Source organism: Dipteris shenzhenensis, chromosome 14, assembly GCF_047967505.1.
Source record: "Dipteris shenzhenensis isolate YYH24624 ecotype China chromosome 14, Dip_SZ_1.0, whole genome shotgun sequence".
Classification (NCBI taxonomy): Eukaryota; Viridiplantae; Streptophyta; class Polypodiopsida; order Gleicheniales; family Dipteridaceae; genus Dipteris; species Dipteris shenzhenensis.
In genome coordinates, this window is record NC_141609.1 from 24,755,934 (window position 1) to 24,783,071 (window position 27,138).

The window sequence follows — 27,138 nt, forward strand, 5'->3', positions numbered from 1 at the left end:
AAAAAATGAGCCACTACTTTTGTCCAACCCTCTTCACACACTCAGACGACGCATAAGTCATGCAAGGAATCAATGGACTACATCCACAACATTGAAACATTTGTGATTTAATTTTATCATTCAAACTCTAGATACTCATAAGGCATCGAAGAATCACAACTTATTTTAATGTTAGGAGGTGAGATATTACATTTATAAAGTAGTTGACATATTAAAAAATGTAAATATTACTCGCTTTGAAGGGAAACTTTTTGGGAGACATCTCTATCTCTTCTCTGCTACCAAACTAGAGTTAAGATTGGGAGTCTTTTTACATTGGTCATAATGCATGTATCATGTATCATATTTTGCCTCAGCAACGCACGGGTTCCCTACTAGTTATAATCTTATGCAGGAGTGGAGCTGCCACAACAAGGATGAATTACATATTGCTTACATGCACACAATCAGAATATTCAACAATCAAAGAATTGAGACGTGTGCAAAAGCTACACAACACCAGGAGCGTCATGTTTTTCATAATCTCAGGAACCCGGTACAATTAAAGAACTTTGCCCTGGTAACCTGAAAGACCAACTTTGCCCTGGCAAACATAATCCCTCCTTGAACGATGATAGAGCCCAAGCCAATAGATTATCCCCATACAGTTTGTTCCTGAGCCCACTCAACATCGTCACAGCACATGCCTGCAAATCGTTTGCATACGTACCTTGAAGCACATAAACACCTGTACAAATTCTAACTACCTAAGAGCACACACCCGGTGGCTGTGTAGGCTATCAAGAGGACCAAAGGGCTCTCACATTAACAGCCCCTTAGACCATTAACTGACCTCAATACTTGAAATCCCAATTAGCTGTTTTATACTGCTTAACAGATAGACTGTTAATGACCTCACAACAAGCACTGGATAAACAACAGTACATCAGGGTAGATAACACTACTGGCCTGCAAACAGATATATTGATAATGGCCTTCACAGGCACTGGATTAACAACAGTCCCATCTTCTGTCATCAAGGACTAATAAAGCAACACAGAATTGCTGCAAAATCCAATCCCCTTACAGACAGCCATAAAAAAATTGCTGTAAAAGCACTTCTGGCAAAGCAAACTGTACTCACAAGCTTCAGACCTGCTGGATACATGGATGTGATAAAAACCCTTTCGCTCAATTGTGTTTACTTTACCGCACTAAAGATCACATCAAAAGATATAGAACGGCTTTCACAAGGGCCATTTTATTTCTACTGATTGGATCGTCATGAAGTGGTGACTCCCCATGCCTCCTGACAGACCAAGAGTAAAGCTCGTAAACTCTGTTTCATAGTATCCTCAAAATATAACCCCCCCTAGCCCCGCCCCAAAAAAAAAAAAAAAAAAAAAAACTTAAACTCCGTCCATAAAATATGGAAGTGAGCATTGCCAGAAACAGGATTCAGGCTTGCTTATGGGTGAAATCGCACAGAATTATGAAAAGTTAGTGTCCATTAAATGGGCAAAAGAAGTTCTCTTAAAAAAGAATTTCTATTGAACACGGCTCCTGCTTGTTGGCTCTATTCTTGCTCGTTCAATCTGTATATATTTGCACATATACAAGGCATGCTTGAAACCATAATCTAATGGTAAAAGAATGTCTCGTTTAATTTGAAGGATGAAAGCGCCCTCACGATGGGTGCAACCTATGTTAGAAGGCAGAGGCACCTCCCCTAGTTTGCCCAAGTAACATGTCTTTTGCCTCGTTGATTTTGGATGCCAAATAATCACTACCTCCAATGTCGGGATGGTTGGCAGACATGACTTTTCTGTGCGCCTCCTTAACCTTCGCCTGTGCCACGCTTTCTCTGTAACAGAAAGGGAACTCCTACATGAAAACCGAAAGAAGAGAAAGCAGACGCAAAGATTTACTGAAAGAGTCGAGCCATCCCTAAGAAAATTGCACGCAAAGTCACGCACAAGGGGACAAAGCGCACTAACCCCTGTAAATAGAGGGAGCAGGAAAGAGCGAGAGAGAGAGAGAGAGAGAGAGAGAGACTCATGTCAAGACAGATTCACTTGAAGAAGTGTATCCGTTCCGTAATTAAATCCAGCCATACCTCACTCCAAGAATCAAAGCTGCTTCCCGTCGCGTCATGACAGGTTGAAAGCCGCCGTCATAAAATCTGCGCGCACGAGGGACTCGGGGCTTAGATTTGAAGGCCTGCCAAGCTTCCAAACCGAACTTTCCGGCAAGAGCAGCAGCTGCGACGGTGACTCCAGCGAGGAGGGGCGAAGCCTACAGAAGAGAGTCGAAAGGACAGGGAGAGTCAGAAAAATTCGCAGGAAGGTAGGGAAAAATTCGAGGGAGGGCAAAGGAGACGCACCATGATGATTGATCGAAGAGATTAGAATGAGAGATTGGGGATGAGACGCTTGTGATAAAAGCAATATAACAACCGCCATAGCCACACAGCTTCAAAGCTCAGACATTCAATTAACATTCCATAGTTTGCTTGGTTACCACGGCATTTAGAGTTTTGGGTCTATGGCATTTTTTGGCTTGCCCTTAGAATTTGGGCCTATTAATTAATTAATTAGCGTGCGAAGAGGGGGGAGAGACATGATTGACAAAGGCGAGGCGCGATTAATTCATGCGCAATTAACAAAGAAGGGGAGGGTGTAGGAGGCTTCATGGAGAAGCCTCGTTCTCCAGAATGTTTTGCAAGTGCCTCTTTCTCTAGAACGTTCTGCAGGTGGCGGCTATATATAGGAGGGCAGTCTCAAGAGAGGAGGTAGGGACTGTGAAGGCTCTCCAGAACTGAAATAGGAGAAGGGGGAGGGAGGAAGAGGGGAGGGAGGGAGAGAGAGGGAGAGACGAGGGCCGAGTGGAGGGAAAGAGAGAGTGAGTGAGTGGAGGGGAAGAGAGAGAGAGAGAGATAGAAGAGGAAATCACGACAGGGAGGCAGGAGGTCGATTAGAACAGTTAGGAGGTCAATTAAAGTGTACGCAATAGGTTAATTGCAAAAGTGGAGTAGGGGTGCGGGTAGATTTTTTAATTAATAGGTAGGGAGTGTAGATGCGAATAGGGCTTAGTGATAGTTTGAGCTTCAATCACGATTTTTCCCTCCATGTCCTATTTGTGGCCCTTTAAGGGTCTTAGGAAAGGGTGGTGTTTTTGGGCTTGGGTTGGGAAAATGGGGATTCTTTGGTATTGGTCAAGTTTGACTAGTTAGTGGAATCCCTAGGGTTGGTCGAGGGTTAGTTAGTGGTGTTTTCAATATAGAAGCTTTTCCTATATAGCAACTTTCCTATCCAGGAACTTTCCTATAGGAGTTTTTCCTATACAGCAACTTTCCTCTAGAGGAACTTTCTAGTAGCAAGTTTCCCACATAACCTTTCCTCTGAACTCCCTCATTCTTGCATTTAATGGAAGTAGTAGTGATGCAATAGCAGCTCAAATCAAAGATCAGAAGCAGAGGAAGCCCGATCAAGGCAACTGAGGCACATATTTGGAAGGTGCTTCTTCAATTTTGAGAGAAAGAAGGATGAGAGAGACAAAGGGAAAGTCAAAAATTAAACAACTAGTTCTCGAAGAGACTTACAATCAAGATATTCCTTTTGAACACTCGTCTATCTAAATCTCCTCAATTCGGGTTGGTGGTAAATGAAGGCGATGAGAAAGGAAGAACGCCCATGCACCCATACACAAGGAGAGGAATGACATGGACTCTAGAGTTTTTGCCATTCCATCGCTTTGAATTTGGTGTTCAAATAGAAATGACATTCTCCACAATAAAGCTAAGGCTGCGACTAAATCATAGGTCTCTAGTAATAATCCCTGTGGCTCAAAGCAACAGAATATGTATATTCAGAGGCTTGCAGCCATTGATCACAACGACAGAAACATCTTCGAGAGCAAGGCACATTTTCCTCTAGCTGCTTCCTGAAGTAGTCTGCAACTTAGTTGATTTGTGACCACAAGTTTGCAAGCATCAGTTGGCTTCTTCATTTGTCTTCAACTCCAAATTTTGAAATTCCGTTATGCGTTTGAGTATTTCATGCAAACAGATTTGGGTTGGCAGTCATTTCTTCCGATTAGGAGAGAGAATTGTAGATTGTGCATATAGAAGAAATAGATGTAGCTTGATTATTTCTGCATGCTTGTAGTCATGCATGATGTTCTATAGCTACTGATTGCATGGTGTTTGGCAAGATGGGTCGAGAGAGTTTGAAGCATTGTCAAAGTTGTGAGGAGAGGTTACTAGCACTGAAGAAAACTTTGATCAACGATGCACTGTTGTTCCTAATCACGTGGTGGACCAAAGACACGGTTGATGTAGTAACAGGAACAACAAAGGAAGCGGCTTTGCCAATATGAAGATGCTTGCAAGGAGGGACTTATGCCATGGTTTTGACAACCCACAATGGACAAACGGTCCTGGAAGCCATCGAGAAGATGAAAGAGGAAGGGCTAGAGATTAGGTTAGTTCTTAGTTTCTATCGATTTGGGTCTGTCTCATTAGGGTTTTCGTCCATCATTGGATCTCTTGATCTCCATCGACCTTCTCGAATCTTGACGCAACATTCCTTCAATTGATCAGTAAGCTTTTCTGTCGCTTCATCCATCGATTCTTACTTATTGAACATTATCTTTCTTTGTCTTTTTGCATTATACGCACGGAATTTTCCCTTTCGATCGTTTGTTTGCCTTTGTTTTGGCTAGATTTCTTTTGTCCCTCTTGCTTTTACGTACATTCTCCTTGTCTTCAGAAAGCACTGCAGAAGGTATTGCTTCGTTCCTCGGTTGTTTGTTTGCTTGTACTGCAATTTGTGTGGAATTGCATTGTAGGGCCTTAGTGGGATCCCCACCTTGTTTTTTGTGTGCTCCTTTGGAGTAGAGAATAATAGGTGCCCACAATATTGAAAATGGCCATTAGTATTAGTAGCATGTGCTCATGGGAAAAATTCACCTAAACTTTGCAGAGCCAGCGAATTAACTTAAGGTGAAATCAATGGAATTAACGTTGAATTTAAGACGGTTCAAATGTAGAAAGTTCACATGCGTATATGAGGGCGGGGAGACTAGAAGGAGAGGCGCTCCCCACTATGGCGACACAATAGAAAGGCACGCATCCCCTACATTCTGAGAGACAGTGGGGATGGTTTATGAGCGAGGGGGGAACTTGGGAAGAGTAGACAAGTAGTAGTGGTGAAAGGGGAAGACAACAATGGTGGTAGTAGCAGAGTAGGAGTTGTGGTAGCAGTGGTGGAAAGGGCAAGACAATAGTGGCTGAGCGAAAGTTGTGGTGCAACACTGAACTGTGAGTGGGAGGGAGTGGATTCTGGAAGTTGTGCTGAGAGTTGAGGAAGCTACTCTGTTTATTAGGGCGAAGGGAAAGGAGGATGATGGTTTGAGGGAGGGTGGGAAGGCCAGGAAGCTTGAGGAGTTCTATATCTGTGGGTTAAATGTTTGTCATCCCACTCTGGAACTACAAACCCGAGGTTAGTGTCCTCAGTGGGAGCCTCATTGAATCGCATTTGGAAGCCATTATTGATGATGATAGAGGTGGGGGGGGACAAGAAATACACTCTTGAAGCCAATATCTACGAGAAACCACATCGAGAGAGAGGAATCAGTGATCGTGAGGGGCTTGAGTCGGCGAGGCAACTAGGGAGGGTGAGGCGACGAGGCAGGGAGGACAAGAGGAATTGAGTCCCTTAACTTAGGTTAACAAAAATTTAGGAAGGCATAGCATTAATTGGCCCTCTCTCAATCTCAAACCACCTCTCACCTAGGCTCTTAGACCACCTCCCATGCACCTAGACCTCTCTCAGAATTTTCTTCAAAAAAATAGCTCTTGTTTGCAACGGGTTTGGGTTGAATTGGGAGTAGATACAAAATTTTGAAGAGCGAGGAGCCATTAGAGTAGGTACAAATAGAATATCTCTCATTTCCTTGAAATTCCCTCCCCTCTCGATTTCTCCATTGGAAGAGCTTCGTGCAAACCCTCTGACTTCTGCTTGTCGACTCCTTTTCCATGCCGGTTCCATCTGTCATCGTCGCAGTTCCAAGTGATTAAGCTAATCGATGGTGCTTAGCCCTACTTCGGCCTATACAAGATCAATCCTTGTTCCCTTTTCCTCTCCCTCCCATCCTACCTTCCTCCCTGCATTCCACCCCGTGCAATTCATGGAAATTTGGACAAGCTAGATGAATTTATTCACCTTGTTTTTTTGCGGGCTTTGCAACAGAAAATTCGGTTCCTCCGGGCTTGCAGCATCAAGAATCCCAGCCTTGGATTGGCCAACCTGTGGTGGCAAGCATAAAAGTTAGTAGGACTCAAACTTTGGACGCTTTAATTGGAGTTAAAGAGCATGCAAGGTGATGGGGATGCATGTGCATCCTCGTGCTTCTCCCACTCTACCTGCCATCACTCATGACTTTCTCTCGAAGCTCAGCAACAAGTGGCTTTCAATCTATGGTCTTTGGGAAGTGCATTCGTGTGTTGAAACGACGTCAAGCAGCCATGACCTCTCCTATTGCTCCTCACGTGAACACAGTGCACATTGTCGCTCTAGATGAGCCGGATGAAAGGTACACCAATGATGCTATTGAACGACCAATGTCAAGACAAGGGTGATGCAGATTCTGTAGGGTCCTATGCCGAACAAACATTCCATCAAGAAAGATAAAGAGCCAATCGATTGGCAGGCACAAGAAGACGTTTGGGCCATTTCGAGAACACATGTGCCCCCTCCATGACCATCCCCCAAGTCCATGCATTCAAGAGAACTGTATCTGGGTCCAGTTCTTGCCTAGCCACCCCACAATCCTGACCCTTTGCCAAGTGAGTCCATCCAAGTCCCATTGTGTTGTATCCATCTCTACTAGCGGTAGGCCTCCCTCCCCTACTTTGTAGAGATTGCGCTGGAAACATCAAAGAGTCTATTTGAAGAACTAGACCCTGAGAGGCACCTTGTCCATGCAAGAGTCCACGGTGTGCTTAGTCTCTCCCACCAAGAGTTCAAAATCGCTGTCTCAATCTCAATTGCCCTAGCCCTAGCTCCTCTAAAATGTGACAATGGTACCTCCAAGTCCCAAAGGAGTGTGCTGGGCCACTATCTCATTGTGCCAAGCTAATATGTGTCTATTGCTCCAACATGCACCCCTCTTTATCCCAGACCTCCGAGAGCCATAGCAATGCCTGCCTCTCAAACTCCTCCCTAAAGTGGGGTCATCTCTACTAATAAGACCAAGCGATAAATGCTTCCAGACTTGGAATAGGCTTCTCATCAGCAGGAAACCCTTCCTTGTGAGGGGTGCAGGTGAGAAAATCCACTCGATAGACGAATGCCATAGACCAATTCTAAGCGGGATGTTCTTGAGTAACCCACATTGCATCAAGAGTTTCCAGGGCTCCAAGCCTGGAGCGAGACCTCGAATTGTTAGTTTGCCCAAGAGGCCTCTACTCTGCATCTACTACGGGTCAATGATGCTGAGGCCCCCTTGGGCTAGTGGCAAAATTACTACCTACCATGCCACTCTAGCACTCATGTTACGAGTGCCATCTAAACTTGCCCAAAGGAAGTTGCGTACCAAACGTCGTACTACCCCATGCAACCTCTGTGAAAACACTAGCAAGATGCAATATGCTAGGATGTGGCTAGGAGTACCTGGTTCACTACTAGGGCTCTGCCTACAAGAGAGAGTTTGGTCGAGCTTCATTAGAGAAGCTTGCACCACACACTCTCCGGCTCCATTAGAGAAGCTTGCACCACACACTCTCCTATAAGAGAGTTTGGCCAAGCTCCATTAGAGAAGCTTGCACCACACACTCGCCGACAGCACCGATGAAAGCTACTTTCGCAGAGATCTCCATCCCACGTGGGGTGTCAACACTGAAGACCCAATAAAGAGATAACAAAGTCTTCCACAAAGCAACTGGGGGGGCAGCTTGGAGCATGGAAAGAGTGCTCCTCCTTCTTGAAAGGCCCAACTTGCTACTCGAGTACTTGAGGCAGCACAAGCCGACGAGGTGGGGGGCTACATACCAACTCCCTAAGTGTATGAGGGGAGGTTGGGGCCTCTTTTACCCCAAGCTATTCTATGGGCTACACATGGGTCACCCGGGGTTTATGTACCCCATTGATTGGGATACATGGTTGTCCCCAATAATCATCATGCCCAATAAGAAGAACAAGTCACAAATAAGTTTGGACCATTATAGGCTCAATGCCGCAACTATTACTGACCCCTTCCTTATCCCCTTGCTGAATTCAATGTTAATTGTTGTATAGCTGACCAAGAGATGTACTCTTTCCTCAATAGGCTCAGTTGGCTAAACTAGGTTGGCATGGCCAAGTAAGATCAAGAGAAAACAATGTTCATTTTACTAAATGGGGGGTGTTTGTATCTAGTGTTATGACATTCGGCCTCAAGGATGCACGGGTAGTGTTTCAATGACTTGTGTAGGAAATCTTTGATGGATACTTAATGCCATTCATGAGAATCTTCTTGGACAATTTCAACATTTTTGGTGACCAAATAGAGCACCCCCATCACCTTGAGTTGTGACTCACCAAGTGTTGTGCAGCCCGTGACTACAGCTTCTAGCTAAGTGCAAAAGTACAGCTTCTAGCTAAGTGCACTTTTGCACTTCATAGCGGAATGCTACTTGGGCAAATTGCTTCCAAAGATAGGATCGCCCTCAATCTAGCCAAGGCCGCAACTTTGCAAAGCTGACTGCCCAACCATTGGCAAGCAATTGGCTAGGTTTTTGGGCCAAGCTTAGTGGCATAGCCGGATGCTCCAATACCTCACAGATGTAGCCACACCTCTTAATGCCCAGGTTAGCACAAAGCCCTTGGTGTGGACTGAGAAGTGTGACCATGCATATCGATATCTAAATCTCATGCACACTAAGGCTCTAATCATCCAAACCCCAGACTAGAAGTCACCATTCCATGTGTTCGTATATGCATCTGACATAGTTATTGGCATGGTTTTTGATGCAACAAAAGACCAAAGAGTGGTACTGGCCAGTCTATTATGCTAGTCGATCGCTAGAGAAATTACTACACACTCTCAACATGATCTATGCCTTCAACAAGTTCCAACACTACCTCCTTAGCAAACTGGTTCACATTTCATGTGGATCATGCATCGCATGCTCATGTACCTTGCAAGAAGCCCAACCTAAATACGTAAGCTAGCTCATTGGATGTTGTTGTTGTAGGATTTTGATTTTTCTACTGTACATACTCCAGGTAGTTTGTATGCGATCATTGACTATCTATCCCAATTAGAGAGTGAGAGGGACCCAATCTATTTGTGGATGACTTTTCAGATGCAAACCTATTTGCAGTTGCAGTCGTGGCACATGAAGACATGCCAGTAGAGGTGCCAAACAGAGCACCATTGATGGTGTAGGATGAGAAGCTAGTGCAAGACACATTGGCAATTGTACCTACATGGTACAATGACATGTCCCAGTTCGTGGCAACCGACATGCCCAATCGACACATGTCTTGAGACAAGCACATGTGACTAACCCTCTCGAGTCAAAATTTTTAGATTTTTATAGGGTCACTTTATCATCTTGGCCCCGACAAGGTGCTCCGCTACTGCGTACCACCACATAAATAGTTTATAGTTTTGCATGAAGCACACCAAGCATTGGCAAGAGGTCATTTTTCCAATGACAGTAATGGTTGGAAGATACTCCAGGATGGCCAATGGTTCTCGATGATTCCTTTGCATTTGCCAAGCAATGTGATGCATGCCAGAGGTTGGGCCCACCAACCATTAAAAATCGAATTCCACACAACGTAGTCCTATCCCACTGCCCTTCCAAAAATGGGATTTAGACCTCATCGGCCTGTTAAGCTAGCTACTACACAAAGTGGGTTAAGGCATGTTTGCAAGACAACTCGATGGCCTCAGTGGTGGCCAAATTGCTTTACGAATAGGATCATGACCCAACTGGGATATTCGATCAAAATTATCAGTGACCAAGGTGGCCTTGGCCCCTTGTTAACAACATCATGTCAAAGCTTACCAAGAGGCATATGATCATACACAAGCTACCCACCATTTACTACACTATCCACAAGCCATCCACCATTTACTATGCTCTGGCCAATGGTCAAGTGGAGTCAACCAACAAGATCCTATAGAAAATCACAAAGAAGGGGATGAATGAGAATCGGACAAACCAGGACTAGAAGCCATATTCTACTCTATGGGCTTTTTGGACTACATACAAGGTTTTCGCTGACCCAACCCCATTCAAAATGGCATATGCGACCAAGGCAATGGGACCCATGGAGTTCCTGGCTCCAAGCCTCTAGATTGCAGTGTCTAAAGCATTGAGCCTGGAGGAGTCTCTTGCACAACAGATGGACCAACTCCATAAATTCAATGAAGATTAGTTCATTGCTTCCTATACCTTTGATGTGGTGAGTGCTGCCGATACAAGTGTTTAGACTGACTCGCTAAGATTTGTCTTTGCCTAATCTTGAGGTGCAATTTGTACTTGGTTGTACCTACTGAACCCATCCAAGAAGCTATACACTTTAGAACCCAGTAACCTTTCTCAAATTGTTTCAGTCAATGGTAGGGGATAATGATCTCTGATTGCTGCTGCATTGACGCTCTTGAGATTCACACATATTCTGAGCTTCTTGTTTTTCTTAGGAACAATCACAATTGGTGACACCCAATTGGTATGTTCGATCTCATCAATGAAACCAACATTTAGTAATTTTTCTAGTTCTTCATAGACATGGGTGCCATATTTGGGATTTGTCCTCTAAGGCCCGCATACCTTTGGTTTGGATCCTTCCCTTATTGGTATGGTATGTACTGCAACTTTTGGGGAAATTGCTTTCATTTCTTTGTAGGACCAAGCCATGCAACCTCTATATTCCATTAGCAATGCTTTCAATTCTTTTTCTTCTTCTAGAATGAGCTGCTCGCCGATGTATACATGCTTTTCTTCTTCTCCATCCAAGGCAAGATTCAATTTCCTTGTCTTGGCTGGTCCTTCATAAACTGGGGTATCCTCAATATTCTTTGTTTTCATGAGCTCTGATTCCCTAACTGGCCTAGGCATTGCTATTGTGGCTTCTCCCCTAGTGTAGTTTTTGAAGTAATCAGGAACTTCCCTTAGGCCTTCATGGCACTTTGAGGTGCTTGCTTGTTGGCTGCTAGCTCCACTGGAAGATATTTGGTCCAATTCACCTATGTTCCCTCGTTCTTCTTTTTTGTTACTATTCATCATTTCACTCTTCATTCTCACATTGGGTTTGAACTTTCTAAGATTTTTGCTTTGTGAGACCAATGATGGATTTTCAATAGGAGTCGCACTCCCAAGGAGTGGTTCTTTGGCCATACAAACACCTTCAAGCCCTTTAGGATCCCATTTAAAATTTGGGGACTAAGGTGCTTTTGTGGGCTTAGTTAAGTACAATTCTATCACTCTGGTCTACATTCTTTCGAATTGGTTGAAGTGCTCTATCTTGGGCTTTTGGCGCTATACACCCTCCTTCTTTTTCCTAGACTGATTGCTATTGGATAGTGTTAGAGGGTCAATCTTGGGGTATTCTATGGCCATGAGTGCCTATAGGCCAAGTCATTGTCAAATACTTGGCCCTCCAAGGTTGCATTATCAGCTTCTGTTTCCATATCCCAATCTACGTCGGCACCATAGCCTTCTATTATGGACTCTTCAGGGTCATTGTCCCACTCGATGCTTGTCATGAAGACTGGCATTCCCACTACTTCTGATTCATCATCCCAGATTGGTGCTTCTAGTTGTATCATTTGAGCATCCACATCTGGCAACATTAGATGTGTTGTTTTACAATTATCTATTGTAATTAATGTTTGTATCCAATTACTGATGTCACTTTGTGTATCCCCTTCTATGGGCTTTAATACAATGGTAGGTATAGGGGATGCATGACTGGTGGCTATAGTGGAGGAATTGTCTTCAACATTTCTAGGAATAGTGGGTTTGATTTCCCCTGTTCCTAGATTTATCTTGACGACAATTTCTCTATTTTGGATAGTGATTCTATCAGTGCCCCAATCATGGAGTACCGATGCTTCCCAAAGCCATGGTCTTCCCAACAATATCTGGTATGCTGTGGCTCCCTTGGGAAGTTCCAAGATAGTAAACTGGAGAGTGAACCTTACTCCAACAATTTTTGTTGACACATTGTCAATAGTACCCAATGGCTTCATTTTTGTGTGGTCAGTTAGGCAGATGTTAAATGTGGACTTCTGCGTTGGAGGTAGGCCCCATTCTTCATATAGCTCTCTTGCCAGAATGTTTACTCTAGCTCCTTACTCTAGCTCCGCCATCCACTATTGCTAGGTATTGACCAAAGGCTTTATGCTCCAGCAGGATGGTTACATTTTTTATGTCATCCCTAGCACCGAATTTTACTGAAATTACCTTTTCCTCTTCTTCAGGTGGGGGGGAGTATTGTGAAGATTTGATCCATCCTTTGAAACTCTCCCATATTGTACAACAATTTCTTAGTAAGGTCCCAATTGACATTGTGACAGGGCAACTTATCAAGCTTGTTAGTACGGTGCCATCCAATTGGGGATGTTTTGCATGTTGCTCTATTACCCGTTGGAAGTTGTTGGGATCAATCACTGTGTCAATGCTGGGTGCTGATGGTGCTCTGACCTCTGCTACTGCCATCCTATTTGTCTCAAAATTTTCTTGCTCTTGTTGTACCCATTTGTTCAAGGCGTGGTAATGTGCCTTTTCAGTTTCAACATAGGGGTATCTTTACTTGGCTCCTTGGGTGGCACTTTCTGTGGATGTGCTAGGCATGGTCTCACTGTGTTGTGGGGTTGGCATGGCTTGTTTTGCCAGAGGGTTCTTTTCTTTTTGAGCAGAAAGGAGTTTTTGCCATGTTGCTTCTTTCTGCTGTCTTGTTATGATCAAGACTGGTTGTGATGCTACACTTTGTGTTGCCACACTATGATTTTCCACACTTATCATCCCTAGGGGTACATCAGGTTTTACTTCCGTGGTTGGTTGAGGCTTTATTCTTAGTTGGCAATCCATGCAAGCATTCCCAACTCTGCATTCCCTATACACAGGTTGGAATGTAATGGGGTTACCCTTGTGTGGGCATTTTGCTATGTGGTGGTATTCTCCACAACCAAAACACTTGTGTTCGATATGTGGTGGGCCTTACTTGATTATCATACACCAGGATGAGTCCTTCGGCACCATCCATGTAGTACATAAGGTATTCTGTTTCATACTCATAGTAGGTTCCAACTCTTTAGGTTGGAGTTGTGGCATCGGAACTATTGGAGCAAGATTGGGAGCCTGTGGTGGGTATTGCGGAGGATTGGGATTCCTCATTAGTTGAGGCACTTGTATTCTCACCGGGAGTGGGTTGAGACGTGGCACTTATGCATTAGGTGCTAGTGCCGGTTGTCTGTACACTGGGGTTGGTGGCTATTGGTATTGTTGGGGCCGGGGTTGTGCTACCCTCATATTGTAGAAATAAGTATTTACATCATGCCCTGCAACATTGCAAATGGGACACCATAACTGTGGGGGTTGAGCCACTTCTAGTGGGTTTAGTCTATTCCTTAAGATTGGGCATTCATTGGCTATATGGTTGGCCATACAGTGTGGGCACCAAACATTTTCTCTCCGTGGGTACTGTGGTGGCTGAGATACACATGCAGCTTCGATGGCTTGCATCATTTCATCTTTTACTCTTAGGACGATGGCTTCCACTCTGTCCTCGGTGGTGTGATCTTTGTTGGAAGCGCTTCCATTCTTTGAAGATTTCTTGTCGCGTTGAATTGATTTATAGCCATCACTGTGGCTATCAGAATCTGTCATGCCGTCCTCAATGTCAATTGTAGCTTCATGAGTGTCGTTGAAATGTGCATAGCTGCTGACTTTTTTCATGTCCTTGCAAATGGATTTTTTCAGGCCAGAGATGAATCATGCTATGAGGTACTTGTCATCCAGATGGGGATCACACTTTGCTATTAATCTTTTCATTCTTCCTAAGTATGTTTTGAACTTTTCCTTCTTGCGCATATCTATATTGCTGCCTAGTTGTAATGTAGGGTCATCTTGCAACCTTTCTATTTGGAATCTTCTTTTGAATTGCTCAGATAGCAGTGCCCATGTGTCTCTTTCCTCTATGAGAAGGTCGAGGTACCATTTCGAAGCCTCATCGGTTAGGGCCATCAGAAACCAGGCAGCTTTGGTTTCATTTGACTGATTTTCTCCAGCACAACATGCTGCATCGAAGAGTTGAAGGAATCTGGCGGGATCCCCTCGTCCTTTGTATTTTGGCTTTTCCAATTTACCATAGTGTCATCTACCATTGTTGTTTTGTTGCGGTTGCATTGTTCTCTAAGGTGATATGTAGGATGCAGATCGTCTCATTATTACCAATTTCTTCTTCACTTGTTGTTAGGTCATCCATGCTGCTTGTCGATGGTGAGAGGTTGAATTCTTGAAGAGTGTTGAGGGCCGAAGAAAGCTTGCGAACGTATGCAGGTGCTAGTCTTCATCTAGATCTCAGGTGCATACACAATGCTTAAGTGTAACCTTTAAGTGAGTGCCTTTGACTTTAAAATTCGCAATTGATCTCGACCTTCGTAGCCGGATAATGGTAGAAAATATGCAATCGACGAGTCAAAATCAGTGTCTACATAAAAGTGACTACTGAGACTGAAAACGATGGTAAAAAGACTTGAAAATTATCATTTGAGATTGGGCGTTACGTGAGTGGACCTTGGCATTAGACTAGGTGCGATTTGGTCTTCAAACGGTCAAGATACAGGCTCCCAAAGGAGTAAAAAATGTTAGGGGTGTTAGAGATGCGTGAGTGTAGTAGGGACCATCGTGTTAAAAATGTGCCTAGGATTGTCCCACATGAGTGGGAAAATGTGCTGGTGCAAACGGATTATGAATCGGAGGTCACGGCGGAATCTTATGAGTGAAATGGTGCGAAAAAGTGACCCACATGGGAGCGCAATTTGATGAGTGTTATGGATGCCTTAATGATGTGGGATTTGATGAAAAAAGTCCCCGAAGCTTGATGGTTTCGTGTGTCAATTTGTGGCTCAATCCGGGTCCAATTCGGGTCCCAAATAAGCAAGTAATGGACCTTTAAAATTAAGGGAATTTAGGGGCCATTTGGTCTTTAGGTCCAAGTGTGAATGGACCTAGACCTTTGGCCTAACTAGGGTTATGAGCTAACTACTAGTTAGTTGGGACTCAGTTACTGTAATTGGTCACTAGCCTAACCTAGTTAATCTAACTATCTAGTTAGTGTGAATGTAGTTAGTCCAACTAACGATAGTTAGTTACTAAGATCCATAGTTATCTTTAATCTAGCCTCAAGCTAAGCTAAGCTAACCTAACCTATCCAAGGTGTTGAGAGTTCACACTCAACATCATGTGATCATGTGTGCATAGCACCATCATGTGATCATATGTGCATAGGACTAACCCAATAGAGCGCTATAAAGGAAAGGGTCAGATGCCCTAACCCTAACCCTAAATGGGTTTGTATATATTCTATTTTTTTAACTAAATCTAGTGTACAGTCAGTCATTTGTGGTGTGCTCTCTAGTTGTGCCCTTTCTCCTCATCTCCACTCTTCTTCTCTTCCCTCTTTGTATTTTGTCATGGTATTAGAGCTCCCTTGCCTTCTGCTGAGGCATTGCGATCCTTGAGAGTGTGAGAGAGTGATCGAGAGATTGAGTGTTCATCTTTCATTCCATTGATGAAAGATTTCCATTGAGGGATAAAAATTCCATTCATTGAAAGAGAAAATTCCATCCATTTTCCTTAAGAGATTTTTGTTCATCTCTTTCGAGAGTTCATGAGAGATCCATTGTGAGAGAGAGAGAGATTTGAAAGAAAAGCTTTTGAGAGGGAGAGAGAGCCCGAAGCTCTACCTACACCCATCTCCAGCATTTTAATATCGAGTTTTGAGATCATCTTCATATGGCATACGGCCTTCAAGGCCTCTCAAGGCGACTTCTACATCGAGCCTAAGTCTCCTCCAGCCTCAACAACAGCTGTTTCATCTACAAAGAACCAGCCTCTTCTTGCAACTGCCTATGAATCCAACTACTTGCAAGCCTCTTCTTGCAGCCCCCCGACAACTCTATTGGTGTGGCTGATCAACTATTTGAGCTGCAATAAGCCAGCTTCAACGATGGACCATCAACATCTCCAGCTCCGACTGCCATCAACACCTCAAGCTTCACGAAGGGCTCCATGCATGAGATCCAATCGAGATTTAGCCCTTGAGACATCAGTGATGGTTGAGTTTGCAAGGCAAGCATTCAGCGTCTACTAACACTGAGCGTAGCCAGACTACGAGCTTCAACAAAGGCGATCTACTCACACGCCTAGCATCTTGCGGCTCCTCTCTACACAACCTCGACTCCTCCAGTCGCCTATGTGCAACTCCAGTGAAGTTAGTAGCTAAGCCTATCCACCCAGACAGACTACGCTCCATAGCAGAGCCACGCTTCAACACTCCTCTGTCTCTGCATGCTCCAAAAGCCACCGGTTGTTAGCTGCTCTAGTACAGCACCCTACGCTCCTTCGTCTCTACACACTCCAAAAGCCACCGGTTGTTGGCTTCTCTAGCACAACGCCTCCTACAAGCTTCAACCAACGGACTCCCATAGCCTTCTACCGGCTCCAATAGCCAATGCGATCAGTAGTAGCAGAGCTCCTGCTCAATGCCATCGACTTGCAAACGCCCACTTCTGCTTGCAAGGTGCGCATCAAATGATGCTAGCAACACGCTCTAGCCAACAACCTACAAAGGCTCTCAGAACAGTCAGCAATTCGCATGGCAAGAGGCATGCACATCGATGGAGAAGGCAACAAAATCTTGAAGATTTCATCAAAATCTTCTAGATTCTATCCAACTGACCTATCCTCCAGGGTTATCACACCCAGGCCGTGGTCCTCATCTTGCCATGTGGCATCTTACCTTCCACATGTCACCTTATCTACCACATCATCATCTCATCCACAGTGCCACATCACCACCGACTACCACATCAACAGTCTAGTCAATAAGTGCCACATCATCATCGACTACCACATCAGTAGTCCAATCAGCAAGTGCCATGTCACCATCGATAGTGCCACATCACATGCTCTACCAAGTTAGCATCCACGATGGCATGCCATGTCATTAGGCTGACCTCAGCTACCACATCATTCTTTTACTAAGTCAAAGTGCCACATCATCAGGACTGACCAGTCAAAGCTGAGTCAGCACTACCACATCAGCATCCTAGTCAATTGCCACATCATCAGTGCCACATGGCACTCTGACGCCTGTAGGCACAGTTATCACTCTACAGGCACACTGTGCACCTTGCATGTGCACACAGTTGTGCCACCTCAGCACATTGCTCCACAGGAACACCTCTTGCTAGGCATAGTGCCACATCATCATTGCATGTGACCCATAGTGACACATCATCATTGAGCACCATTTGCACTCCCTTTGCCCCTCCACATAGATCAAGTCATATCTCTTGATACGGGAAGAATTTGAGGGCGCTCCAAAAAGGAAAGTCGCTTGATTTTTTGTGCTCTACGCCCTTGTCAATCATGCGCACATTTTAGTGCAAGTTACACTCATATTTGAGCCTCGCCGCCGACAAAACCACTTCCTACATGCACACTCGCCTCTATATCTACGCATCTGACCCATCACTTAAAAATAATAAAAGAAAAGGAATTATTTGATGTTCTTTCATCGATCGACGGTTGGTATGGATCTAGATTAGAGTAGACTAGATCGCCATAGAGGGGATGCTTTGAATCTCCCCAAGTTGCCAATCTGAGTCATGCCCGAAATTCTCGACTAGTACCTATCCATACACTCACATATGGTTTCACATCATCGCATTACCTGAAACCTGACGTTCATCAGTTCAGTGAGCAGACTTCAGAGAGTTCAGAGGCATTGCCGATTTTTTAGTGGGTAGATAGCACATGATTTGATTTCACACACACATGCCATCATTGTAAAGCCTATTTGGCTATTTTTTTAATTTAAAAAAGATCAAAGAAAGAAATTAAGCAAGGATATAAGAATGAAACTGGGGGGGATTAGCATAGGGATATGAGAGAGGGGGGGTTTCCATTTTTCGAGTAAAAACCCCTGAGCAATGAGCGGACAAAAGGTGGGAGGGTCAAAATATATAGGCTCGTCATTTTTGGGGAGCAAAAAAATCCAAATTATTTTAAGGAATATGTAAGTAAATATGAAATATTGATAAATATATATAGATATAAATATACCTTTATATAAATTTATACATATATAATGTCTAAGTGGTGACTTATTTTACGACTTTCAAAAATCCTTTCTTTTCCTTTCACCATTGGTTGGATCATGAAAGTTTGAGCAAATATCCTCTTTACAGTTCCTCAGGATGACCTAACAAAAATATATAATACCTTTTTAATAGACTCTCTAAGTGTATTTTGCTTGAGGAATATGGTTTAAAGAGCTTGCCCCAACCCTATTCCGCCGGCGAAATACCCTTGGAGAGCCTACGTAGAAGGGGTCATAACTTTTGCTCCTTAGCTCAGATTGAGGAGCTGTAAAAAGGAAAAATGTTCAAAATCTCACGATCTATGCAATGGTAGGCTTAAAATTACATTTTTTTTAATAGCTATAAAAGAGAAAAATTGAAGATTTCAAGATGTATATGAGAGTTACAACTTCTCCCTAATTTATATTATGGTAGGAACGAGTTCAGTAGAGACCACATTTCCTTAAAAGTACTTAGGTTTGGAGAATTGGGAATATTTTGAAAATACCTCCCTTGCCTTCCCATATTTGATAATGTATTAGAGATTAATTTATGATCGATTATAATGGCTTCAAGTATGAGGTTTTCAATATCTTTTTCCTACTCATCCAAGGAATATGGTAGACATTTTTATATGAGAGCTTCAAATATGGGATTGCTAAAGATTAGGGAAACTCTTTTAAATTGATTGAATTACCATAATCCTCAAAGAGAGTATGGTAGGGAGGTATTTATAGGAGTTTCTAAAGTGTTCACTGTTTGTTCATAAATAGATGATGTTCTCTAAAATGAGGGTTATAATGAAAAATAAGTAAGTATATGGCTATTAAAAAAGAATTGTATAATCCTTTGAGAAATATACAAGCATGGTTGATGTAAAAAATTATCACTCGGACTTTTCTGCTCGTAGGTTTTTGCTTGAAAACTGTGCACATCCAGAGAGAGGGAATGGTATAAGTGCTTGAAGAGAGTGAGTACGTGGGGGGGGGGGGGGGGATAACACGTGGCAATAATGACCTTAGAGTCCATAATGTGATGGTTGGAGAAATCGCAAGATAGTTCGATGGCGAAATGGAGGTGGCCCGAATCGTGAGAAGACTAGTGAACGTCAAGGAGTGCTCAAGGAGTAGTCCATAAAAATCATAGAAGCATGTGATTAGAGAAGAGCAAGGGGCATGACAATAAATGCACCAAGAGTAGTGGGAGAGAATCAACGAGAGACAAGCTAGAGGCAGTGAGGCACCATAGTCGAGGCAGGGTGAGAAGGGTAGGCCAGCGAGAGAACCATCCACATGAGCATGCATTTGAAGCATGAAGGTGAAAGAGCTACTAGTGCAATAGGGGGAGGGAGCACGGAAGGCACGGTAGTCGAGAAGTGGAACGAACGTGGGCTGAACGGCAAAGTAAGTGGATCGAGCAAGTAGAGTGTTGGTAGAGCAAAGGCAAATGGCAGGTTGATGTAGCAGAGCGTAGAGTAACCAGTTAGCGGATCAAGTAGAGCAGCCACTGAAGTAGGCAGGGAGAAAGAGATGAGGAGGGGGGTATTTAAAGGTGGTTGGGCATAGTCGAGAGGGAAGGAAAGGTCAATAGTCGAGGTAGTTGGCCATTGGGTCAATGATAGTCGAGGGAGGGGGAAAGGTGGGTGAGTGTGCGGGGATATAGCTAGTCGGGTTAGGGGTAAGAGTAGGCTAGGGTTAAGAGTAAGTTAAGGTATATAGTAGTTAGGGGAATTTTAGGGAACGAGGTAGCTGTGAGGAGGGAGAGAGTAAGTAGTTCAAAAGTAGTGAACAGGAAAGGGGGGGGGTGTTAGGGAAAAATTATGGGGAAAAACCAAGGGCAATAAAGGGGAGATTTAAGGGAAATTTTAAGGGGAACTAAAGGGGAATTTTAAGGGAAAATATGGGGAGAAAAAGAGGTGAAAATTGAGAGAAAGAGGAAAAATTAGAATAAAATAAAGGAAAATTTGAATCTGGTCCCATGAAAACCCACACATAGCTGTGCCCCCTCTATGTCCTAGAAATCCAACAATTAAATTCATGGAGGTACTTTCCCATTTGCCAGATGAAGTCTCCAAGGATGTAGAAGACGCCTACCTTAAAATGTTCAGCTTTATTGACCTAGCATTTTTAGCATTTCACTACACAATCTTGGATGTCCTTATGTATTCCAAGCCACAAGGATTGTCTCTTCAGAAGTGCATATGTCCTTATGTATTCCGAGCCAAAAGGATTGTCTTTTCAGAATTGCATATGTCTTTTGAATTCTTGAGTGTCCTACATTGGGCCTATCATGGCACTCAAAAAGATTTGGGTGCCTAATGTTATTGTTATTTGGGACACATACTCTACCTTTGTAGAGTTTTAGTCGGTAGCCATTTTCCATTCAATAACTACATTTTTTCCACTTAAGCCCTTTATCACCAACTTGTAATATGTCACCATTACCATGTGAATCTTGAACAAAAGCTCCTTGACTTATTCAACCCCTCTTCATAGTTTCTTTCCATATATTCAAAAAAGTGAGGATCACACTCACATTTCCCTTTTACAAATTTTAGGAAATCATTTTGAACTTAAGTAGAACTGAATTCAGTAACCATTGGCATTTGGATTAGGCAATTTGCTACCACATTCAATTTCCCCTTTTGATATTGCAATTAAATATCGAATTGAAAACTCTTCTTTTAAGTTTCGTCCCAAATGAAGGTAGTTCCCTTCCGTATGGATCAATTATCAAAATAGATTCCTTAGCATTCTGTTGGATGAATATCCTGTAAAGTTTAGACAAACCTAAGAGTATATGTAGTTCCTCTAGGTTTCTCAGATATGGCTGGTCTAGAATGGCCTTTTAGGATCCATACCAATTTGTTATTATGATATTATATGTCCCACCAAGAAAGATATCAATTTTATGATCTACTTGTCTCTTAAGGGATAAACCATCTATTAAGGGGTAAAATATATACTTCTCTCTTAAAGGGTAAACATCATGCAAGTTACATCGAAAATCATTTTTAAATTCAACCATTGAAGAACTAAAAGAGGCCTTATTGTTTTCAACACCTCAAGTAAAAGTATACTTTTGTCAAGTGCATAAGAAATAAAATCATCAACAAAAATAAAATCACCTTATGTACCTCACATTCTTGTTTGTGTAGAAGTTATTCCAATTGCATCAAACCCAAACCCTAACCAACCTCACTCCCTCCACTCTCCAATCAACAACGTAACTCTTCAATTATGTGGCTTTTAAACATTGGGATATCTCCATTGAGGTGTTCGCATTTTGTGCTTCTCCATTAGTCTGATATCTTGCTCCACTTTTGTTCAAAAGTCTTGCTATAATTTCTACAGCATTTTCTACATGTCTAGCTTTCTTTGTCCTTTGGGATATCCATACCCTATCGGTCCATCCACTTGAGCCCCTCTCTATGCCATCCTATGGTTTCAACATTGTTGGTTGATGTAGAAGAAGATTTGGCCTCTATAAAAACTACTGTGGAAAGGATGCGTCTCAAGAGTAGATAGTTGTGGTTGCAGGTTGGGGATGGTCCCTCCAAAATGTTTTTCCAATCTGTAAAGGGTAAATTTACTAGAGAATCAATTGACAGAGTGCAAGATGTTAATGGAGAAATATTTACAAGCAGATGTGTTCTGAAAGGATCTTCGTGCCATTATGGGTACGGAGGGTCAGAAAGATGATAAATGGCAGGAGTCTTTACAGAGAACTCTTGAAGAGTTACAACTAGCCCTTAGCCCCACCCAAAGCGAAGAAGTAGCCAAGCCATTTGATGTGCAAGAGCTTGGGAATGCTTTATTTAGCGTAAAAAGGAAAGTCTCTAGGTCCGAATGCAGTGACAACAAAATTCTTCCAAGAATTTTGGGAGGTGTTAAGTGGGGACTATTTAGATATGGTAAATGAATCAATAAAATTGGGGTGTTTGTTTGTTGGTGTAAACACAGGCTTGGTTAAATTGTTCTCGAAGAAAGAGACAAGGATGCGCGTGGGGGATTGGAGATCCATTTCTATGCTGAGTACTACTTATAAGATTCTAGCTAAGGCGTTGGCATTGAGAATCAGGGATATATGTAAGCAGGTGGTGGACAAGGAGAAGACTGGTTTCATAAAATCTCAAGATAGTTTCGAGAATGCTTTAAATGTTTCTGCCGGTTTGGATTATGCATTGGCTACTCATCAAGAGTGTATTTTGTTCAGCTTTGACTTGGACAAAGCTTACAATAGGATAAGGTGGGACTTTATTGAGGCAGTGATTGACAAGTTAGGCTTTGGGGAATATGTTTTTCAGTTGGTTAGAACACTGTTTGGGAATGTTGGTGGAAAATGATGGAGGAGCCTTCACAAAATTTTTGTAACACTCGTTCTTAGAAGAATTTTGACTTGAGAATGAGCTTGAAAGGGCATGGTAAAGCCTTCCAAATTCGAGGGAAACATGATGGACCGAAGTATGAGTGACGCTCCTAAGCGTTCATTGCTATAATTTCTGCAGCGTTTTCTACATGTCTAGCTCTCGGATTTCCTCTTTGTCTTTTGGGATATCCATACCCTATCGGTCCATCCACTTGAGCCCCTCTCTATGCCATCCTAAATTTTTTTGTTGCCTCCATGGGGAATTGGCGTGCATCCATTGTCCCTACATTGTGAAGGCATGCCATGTATTGATATAGAGCTTCTGTACGAGAGATATGATTCATGTCTTAGCTAGCATGATGGCTGAGAGAGAGAGAGAGAGAGAGAGAGAGACCCCGCATGGTTTGCACTAAAGAGCTCAGGAGCATGCATAGGAGAGAGAGAAGTGGCAAACATATAATAATAATTATTAATATTTTTGTGTTGTATTGAAATGGAAAGTACCAATAGCGCCCCCATACTGGGTGGCCAAGATAGAATCGTGAGGTGCCCCTAGGGCTTGAACTCAAGATGGGCACATACACACCCTTATCCAAAGATGACGGAGACCACACAAACATCTGGTAACACTTAAGGAAATGACTTATAGCCTATTGAATGTGGGTGAGACGCTCTCCCTCAAAATAGGGGCCCTTCGTCTACACTCGAGTGGAGCAAGGAAAGAATACGTATGTGAAGAAAGTTTCTGCGATCCAAAACAACCAGGGATAGCGCTTGTTGTAAGTCACCTGTTAAACCTTATTTTTATGTGATATTCGAGCGTCTACGTTCTGATCGAAAACGTAGGCTCTATTCACCCAGCTGACGCTCCAATCATCCGGCATTTTCTTTGGTGAATACGTAATAGTGGATTAGAATTATTACACTTTTCTGCAACTTGATCATTAGTGTGACCAGTGAAGCAAAATAAATCTCTATGCGTCTAGTTTAGGATCCTTCTTTTTCTCCGATTAGATTGAGATAGTCTGCTGTGGGATTACCATGTAAATGTCTTTAGCCAGATAAATCCTTCAACTTCATGCAGAATATTTAGCCTCCCTGGAGGATAGGGTCTTCCTTCTCGTTGCTCAAACAACATAAGCTGGTTGCTGTGAATAGCGTCCCTGACATGGGTTTTCAGTTTCTTTTTTTCCCCCTCTTCACCCAACATCTGCTGGGCTACGTTCTTTTCTCTTTTACTGAGATTCTCATGCTGCTTTCTTTATGAAAGGCTTATTAAAACTTCCAAGGGAAGAACTAAGGCCATCTCTCCTTACTTGGCATTCATAACATGTGCCACGTATCAGAATGCATGCACTTACACGAGCATGATTGAAGAGTCTTTCTCCTCAAAACTTAATGTCAGACAGTGGGATTACAAAATACCAATACCTGTTATTAAAATTAGCATCCTCGTGCCATTTACAGGGGCATTGCGCTTTTCTTAGGTATAGTTTGCTTGAACAAATCACCCGCCTTTCAAAATGTTTCAGCAATGTTTTGGTGCAGTGTCGCTTGGTTTGAATAGCCTCTCTCAGAGCAAGGGTTTGTCTGGTTTCATTTAAGAGAACATAGGTGTTGCTCTGCCCGATATTCTTTCCTACTTTTCAGTTTTGTTGCGTGTCATCTTCTAAAGATCTTCTCTGTTCTCATCTCTCTTTCTCAATCCTTGCCTCTGTGTGCGTGCTTGCGTGTAATATGTATGTCTGCTGCTCTCTCTCTCTCTTATGTCCTAGCCTTACGAAGACATTTGTCACTGTTAGTTTGAGTTTGTATCAAACATGTACACGGGAAATCCACTAATTGCGTCAATTAGTGGAAGATTTTGCAGCAGCCTTGTAATGCTTTCTTCTTGTGGCGTTTGTAGATTGAATTTCTAGCTATCCAAAATAACTTATTGGTGTGCCTCAATGCTTTGCTAGTTGCCTTCAGCTCTCCAACCTCTGCTTGCTACTTGGTCTTGCCTGAACTTGCTTCAGGCAACTTGTTTTAAGAGAGCCACTGCCTGCAGCCTGTTGGAGGCTGACCTGCTCAAGGGCCTGCGCTTGTGTTGAATATACTTGTTTCCTGCTGGAGCCTAGAACCAGGCTGTTGCAGGCTACTCACTGCTCTCTCTAGTTGTGCCTTTTCCTCGTTTCTATGTTGACTTGCTTGAGACTTCAAGCAAGCTGTTTAAGGTAACCATCTAGTGGGCCGTTTCAGGCTACTCCCTTGCCGCCCTCTTGAGTTGGCTCTCTTCTTATTGCTTCTATGTTGACTTGCTTTTGCTGCCCTCCACCTTTTCCTCTTCCTGGGCCCTTTCTAGCCCCTTACTGCTCTTGTCTCTTCCTACCTAGTTTTTGGACTTTCTCTGGGTAGAGGCTTTATTGGGTATGATAAGGATGAGGTGTGGGAAGTAATTCCTTTGGGCTCACAAAGTATGACTCTAGTATGGCCTTGAGTCTTGCGATGAAAGTATACAAGAAATGCACCACATATGTAAGCCTGTGCAGACACACACACACATCATGTACATGGATATGCATCCACACATGCACGTGCACTCACAGGCTCACACACCGATTTGAGTGATAACTATGCATTATCCCACTTCTCCTTCTAACATATCATAAAAGGTTCAAGCGTTCATGCGCCAAGTTCAGCTTGCTGCTATGCTTGCTTGGGTAACATTCAAACCTATCGAAGGATCAAACTATCTTGTTATGTGTAATTTGACAAGCGTTATTACTGATGAATGCAGGTGAGCTTCCAGTCGTTCTGATCAAATTCAGGTGTACTGATTCCTCTTCTTGTCCTGTGCTTGCCAATGGAGGCCGTGATGTCAAGGCATCTTTTATATTACCCTCAGCTTCCTTGTCAGTCTGCCCTCATAGTACATATGCGTTACTCTCATATGCTTGCCCCCAAAGTTTCTCCCCGCCTTTCTTCATTTACATTGAGGCCCTTTAAAGCCAATCTTGCCACCTGTTGTGTTTCAGCTGCCTCTGGTCCCCAAACCCCATCTTTTCACATGGGCATACTCGAAAAGTATACCGAGAAGGTGCCATCAGAAATACTACTCGTACATGCTTTGGTGGATGGCGAAGAAGATGAGGTTCTTGTTTTTAAAGTACGGTAAACTCTCTCAGCTGTAAGTTACAATGTACTTTGTTTGTTGGGTCCTTATGCTTCCTTTTTTGTTTTCTGCTTATGCTTCATTAACTTAAATATTGTCTGCATAGCTTTGGGGTTCCTACTCTTTATATGGGACAGCAGTCAAGTGCTGATGATGCTTGCATGGGTACGTGGCATGTCACTGTTTGAAAGCTTCAATGTTGTGTGTCGTGGTTAGGGTCAATCTTCATCCTTGATGAGAGCTACATCAGCAGATTCAGGAGAAGCGGTCCTTCCACCAACTGCAATTATTAACTCCATTGATAGGATGCAAGGTCCTTTCAATCCAAGTAATCCACAATACATCAGCACAGGTTTGAGTTGGGGTGAATTTCTTGATTTTCTGAAGTCAAGGGGTTTCTAGTATTTCCTCCTAGAGCCCCATGGAACCTTTTGAGAGACTGAATTGACAAATTCTAGCAGCATTTTCAGTAAAAAGGATTCAGCTCCTTAATTTTTGACGATGCTAATGTTTCCACCTCTATACTTTAGATTTTCTTGCATTTGCATTCTACAAGTATCCTTTATTAGCATCGTATATGTGATTAATGCATCAAATTTGTGCAAGCAATTTTAAGCTCCTTGATTTTGGCCCAGAAATTCAGGACTTCTTGTGCTATTTTACACGAGCAATAAATATATATTGAGGTCTCATATTTGGTTGCAAAATATATCTTGGCATACTCACTTGCACAGCTTAACATAACTGTAGGATTTGAATGATATGGTTTTATGTAAAATGGACTTAAAATTTATGAAGAACATGTATTTAGGTGTAGGAAGATATGGCCCATGCATATGTACATGCACTGAAGGGAAGAAAGGGTGTGTGAAATATAAATATGCAACCACAAAGAGTAACAATGACATGCATTATAACATGGGGTTGCTCTACAAAAGTAGAGTGATTTGACATTTGAGTATTGGATTAAATGTCCTCTAGGCCATAAAGGGTGTGTGAGATAGAAATATACAACTTGGTTGAAGAACCAAAGGAGGGCCTAGTTGCAGGCTAATTGCATCTTCCACGCGGTACAAAAAGTAACAAAGAAAGTCCTCTAGGAACTTCGGAAGTGGTCTGAGTCTTGCACAAGCTTATCTTGCCAAGGAAGGTAGTCTAAATGAGGATGCAATGTGCTCTTTGTCTAATGACAACTTGTGGGAGGAGACACATACATGTTAAGGTACATGCATAATTTCTTAACATGCGCATCATGCATGGTCAAAAAGGTG

General features: G+C 42.9%; 2 protein-coding genes across 5 annotated transcripts; one reads left to right on the forward strand and one right to left on the reverse strand.

The window, feature by feature from the left end:
* Nucleotides 1-546: 546 nt before the first annotated feature.
* On the reverse strand, nt 547-2,518 carry LOC147894372 (mitochondrial import inner membrane translocase subunit TIM14-3-like). Of its 2 annotated transcripts, XM_087384949.1 has the most exons (4): nt 2,363-2,518; nt 2,096-2,274; nt 1,682-1,843; nt 547-686 (listed from the first exon to the last, which is right to left on the reverse strand). In XM_087384949.1, exons 1-3 carry the CDS (start codon nt 2,363-2,365, stop codon nt 1,687-1,689), a joined length of 339 nt encoding a protein of 112 aa, XP_087241075.1. In that variant the 5' UTR covers nt 2,366-2,518; the 3' UTR covers nt 547-686; nt 1,682-1,686. The 2 variants fall into 2 exon arrangements, with proteins under 2 accessions (XP_087241075.1, XP_087241074.1); XM_087384948.1 differs by lacking the exon at nt 547-686 and having other exon boundaries at nt 1,474-1,843; nt 2,363-2,517.
* Nucleotides 2,519-23,253: 20,735 nt separating this feature from the next.
* Nucleotides 23,254-26,559, forward strand: LOC147894373 (uncharacterized). 3 transcript variants are annotated; one of them, XM_087384339.1, is made up of 4 exons: nt 23,254-23,489; nt 25,493-25,607; nt 25,731-25,861; nt 26,084-26,556. In XM_087384339.1, the coding sequence occupies exons 2-4, from the start codon at nt 25,559-25,561 to the stop codon at nt 26,267-26,269; spliced, it is 366 nt and encodes a 121-aa protein (XP_087240465.1). In that variant the 5' UTR covers nt 23,254-23,489; nt 25,493-25,558; the 3' UTR covers nt 26,270-26,556. The 3 variants fall into 3 exon arrangements, 2 of the variants coding, with proteins under 2 accessions (XP_087240465.1, XP_087240466.1); XM_087384340.1 differs by lacking the exon at nt 23,254-23,489 and adding an exon at nt 24,052-24,200 and having other exon boundaries at nt 26,084-26,559; XR_015542055.1 differs by lacking the exons at nt 23,254-23,489; nt 25,493-25,607 and having other exon boundaries at nt 25,723-25,882; nt 26,084-26,220.
* Nucleotides 26,560-27,138: the final 579 nt, after the last annotated feature.

Excerpts from the sequence above, each read along its gene's own strand:
- LOC147894373 (XM_087384339.1), top strand. The coding sequence starts at position 25,559 with ATGGAGGCCGTGATGTCAAGGCATCTTTTATATTACCCTCAGCTTCCT. Across the intron at positions 25,608-25,730 it reads ATATTACCCTCAGCTTCCTT|CTGCCTCTGGTCCCCAAACC; the intron begins GTCAGTCTGCCC and ends GTTGTGTTTCAG. Across the intron at positions 25,862-26,083 it reads ATGAGGTTCTTGTTTTTAAA|GGTCAATCTTCATCCTTGAT; the intron begins GTACGGTAAACT and ends TGTCGTGGTTAG.
- LOC147894372 (XM_087384949.1), bottom strand. Across the intron at positions 1,844-2,095 it reads GCTTTGATTCTTGGAGTGAG|AGAAAGCGTGGCACAGGCGA; the intron begins GTATGGCTGGAT and ends TTTCTGTTACAG.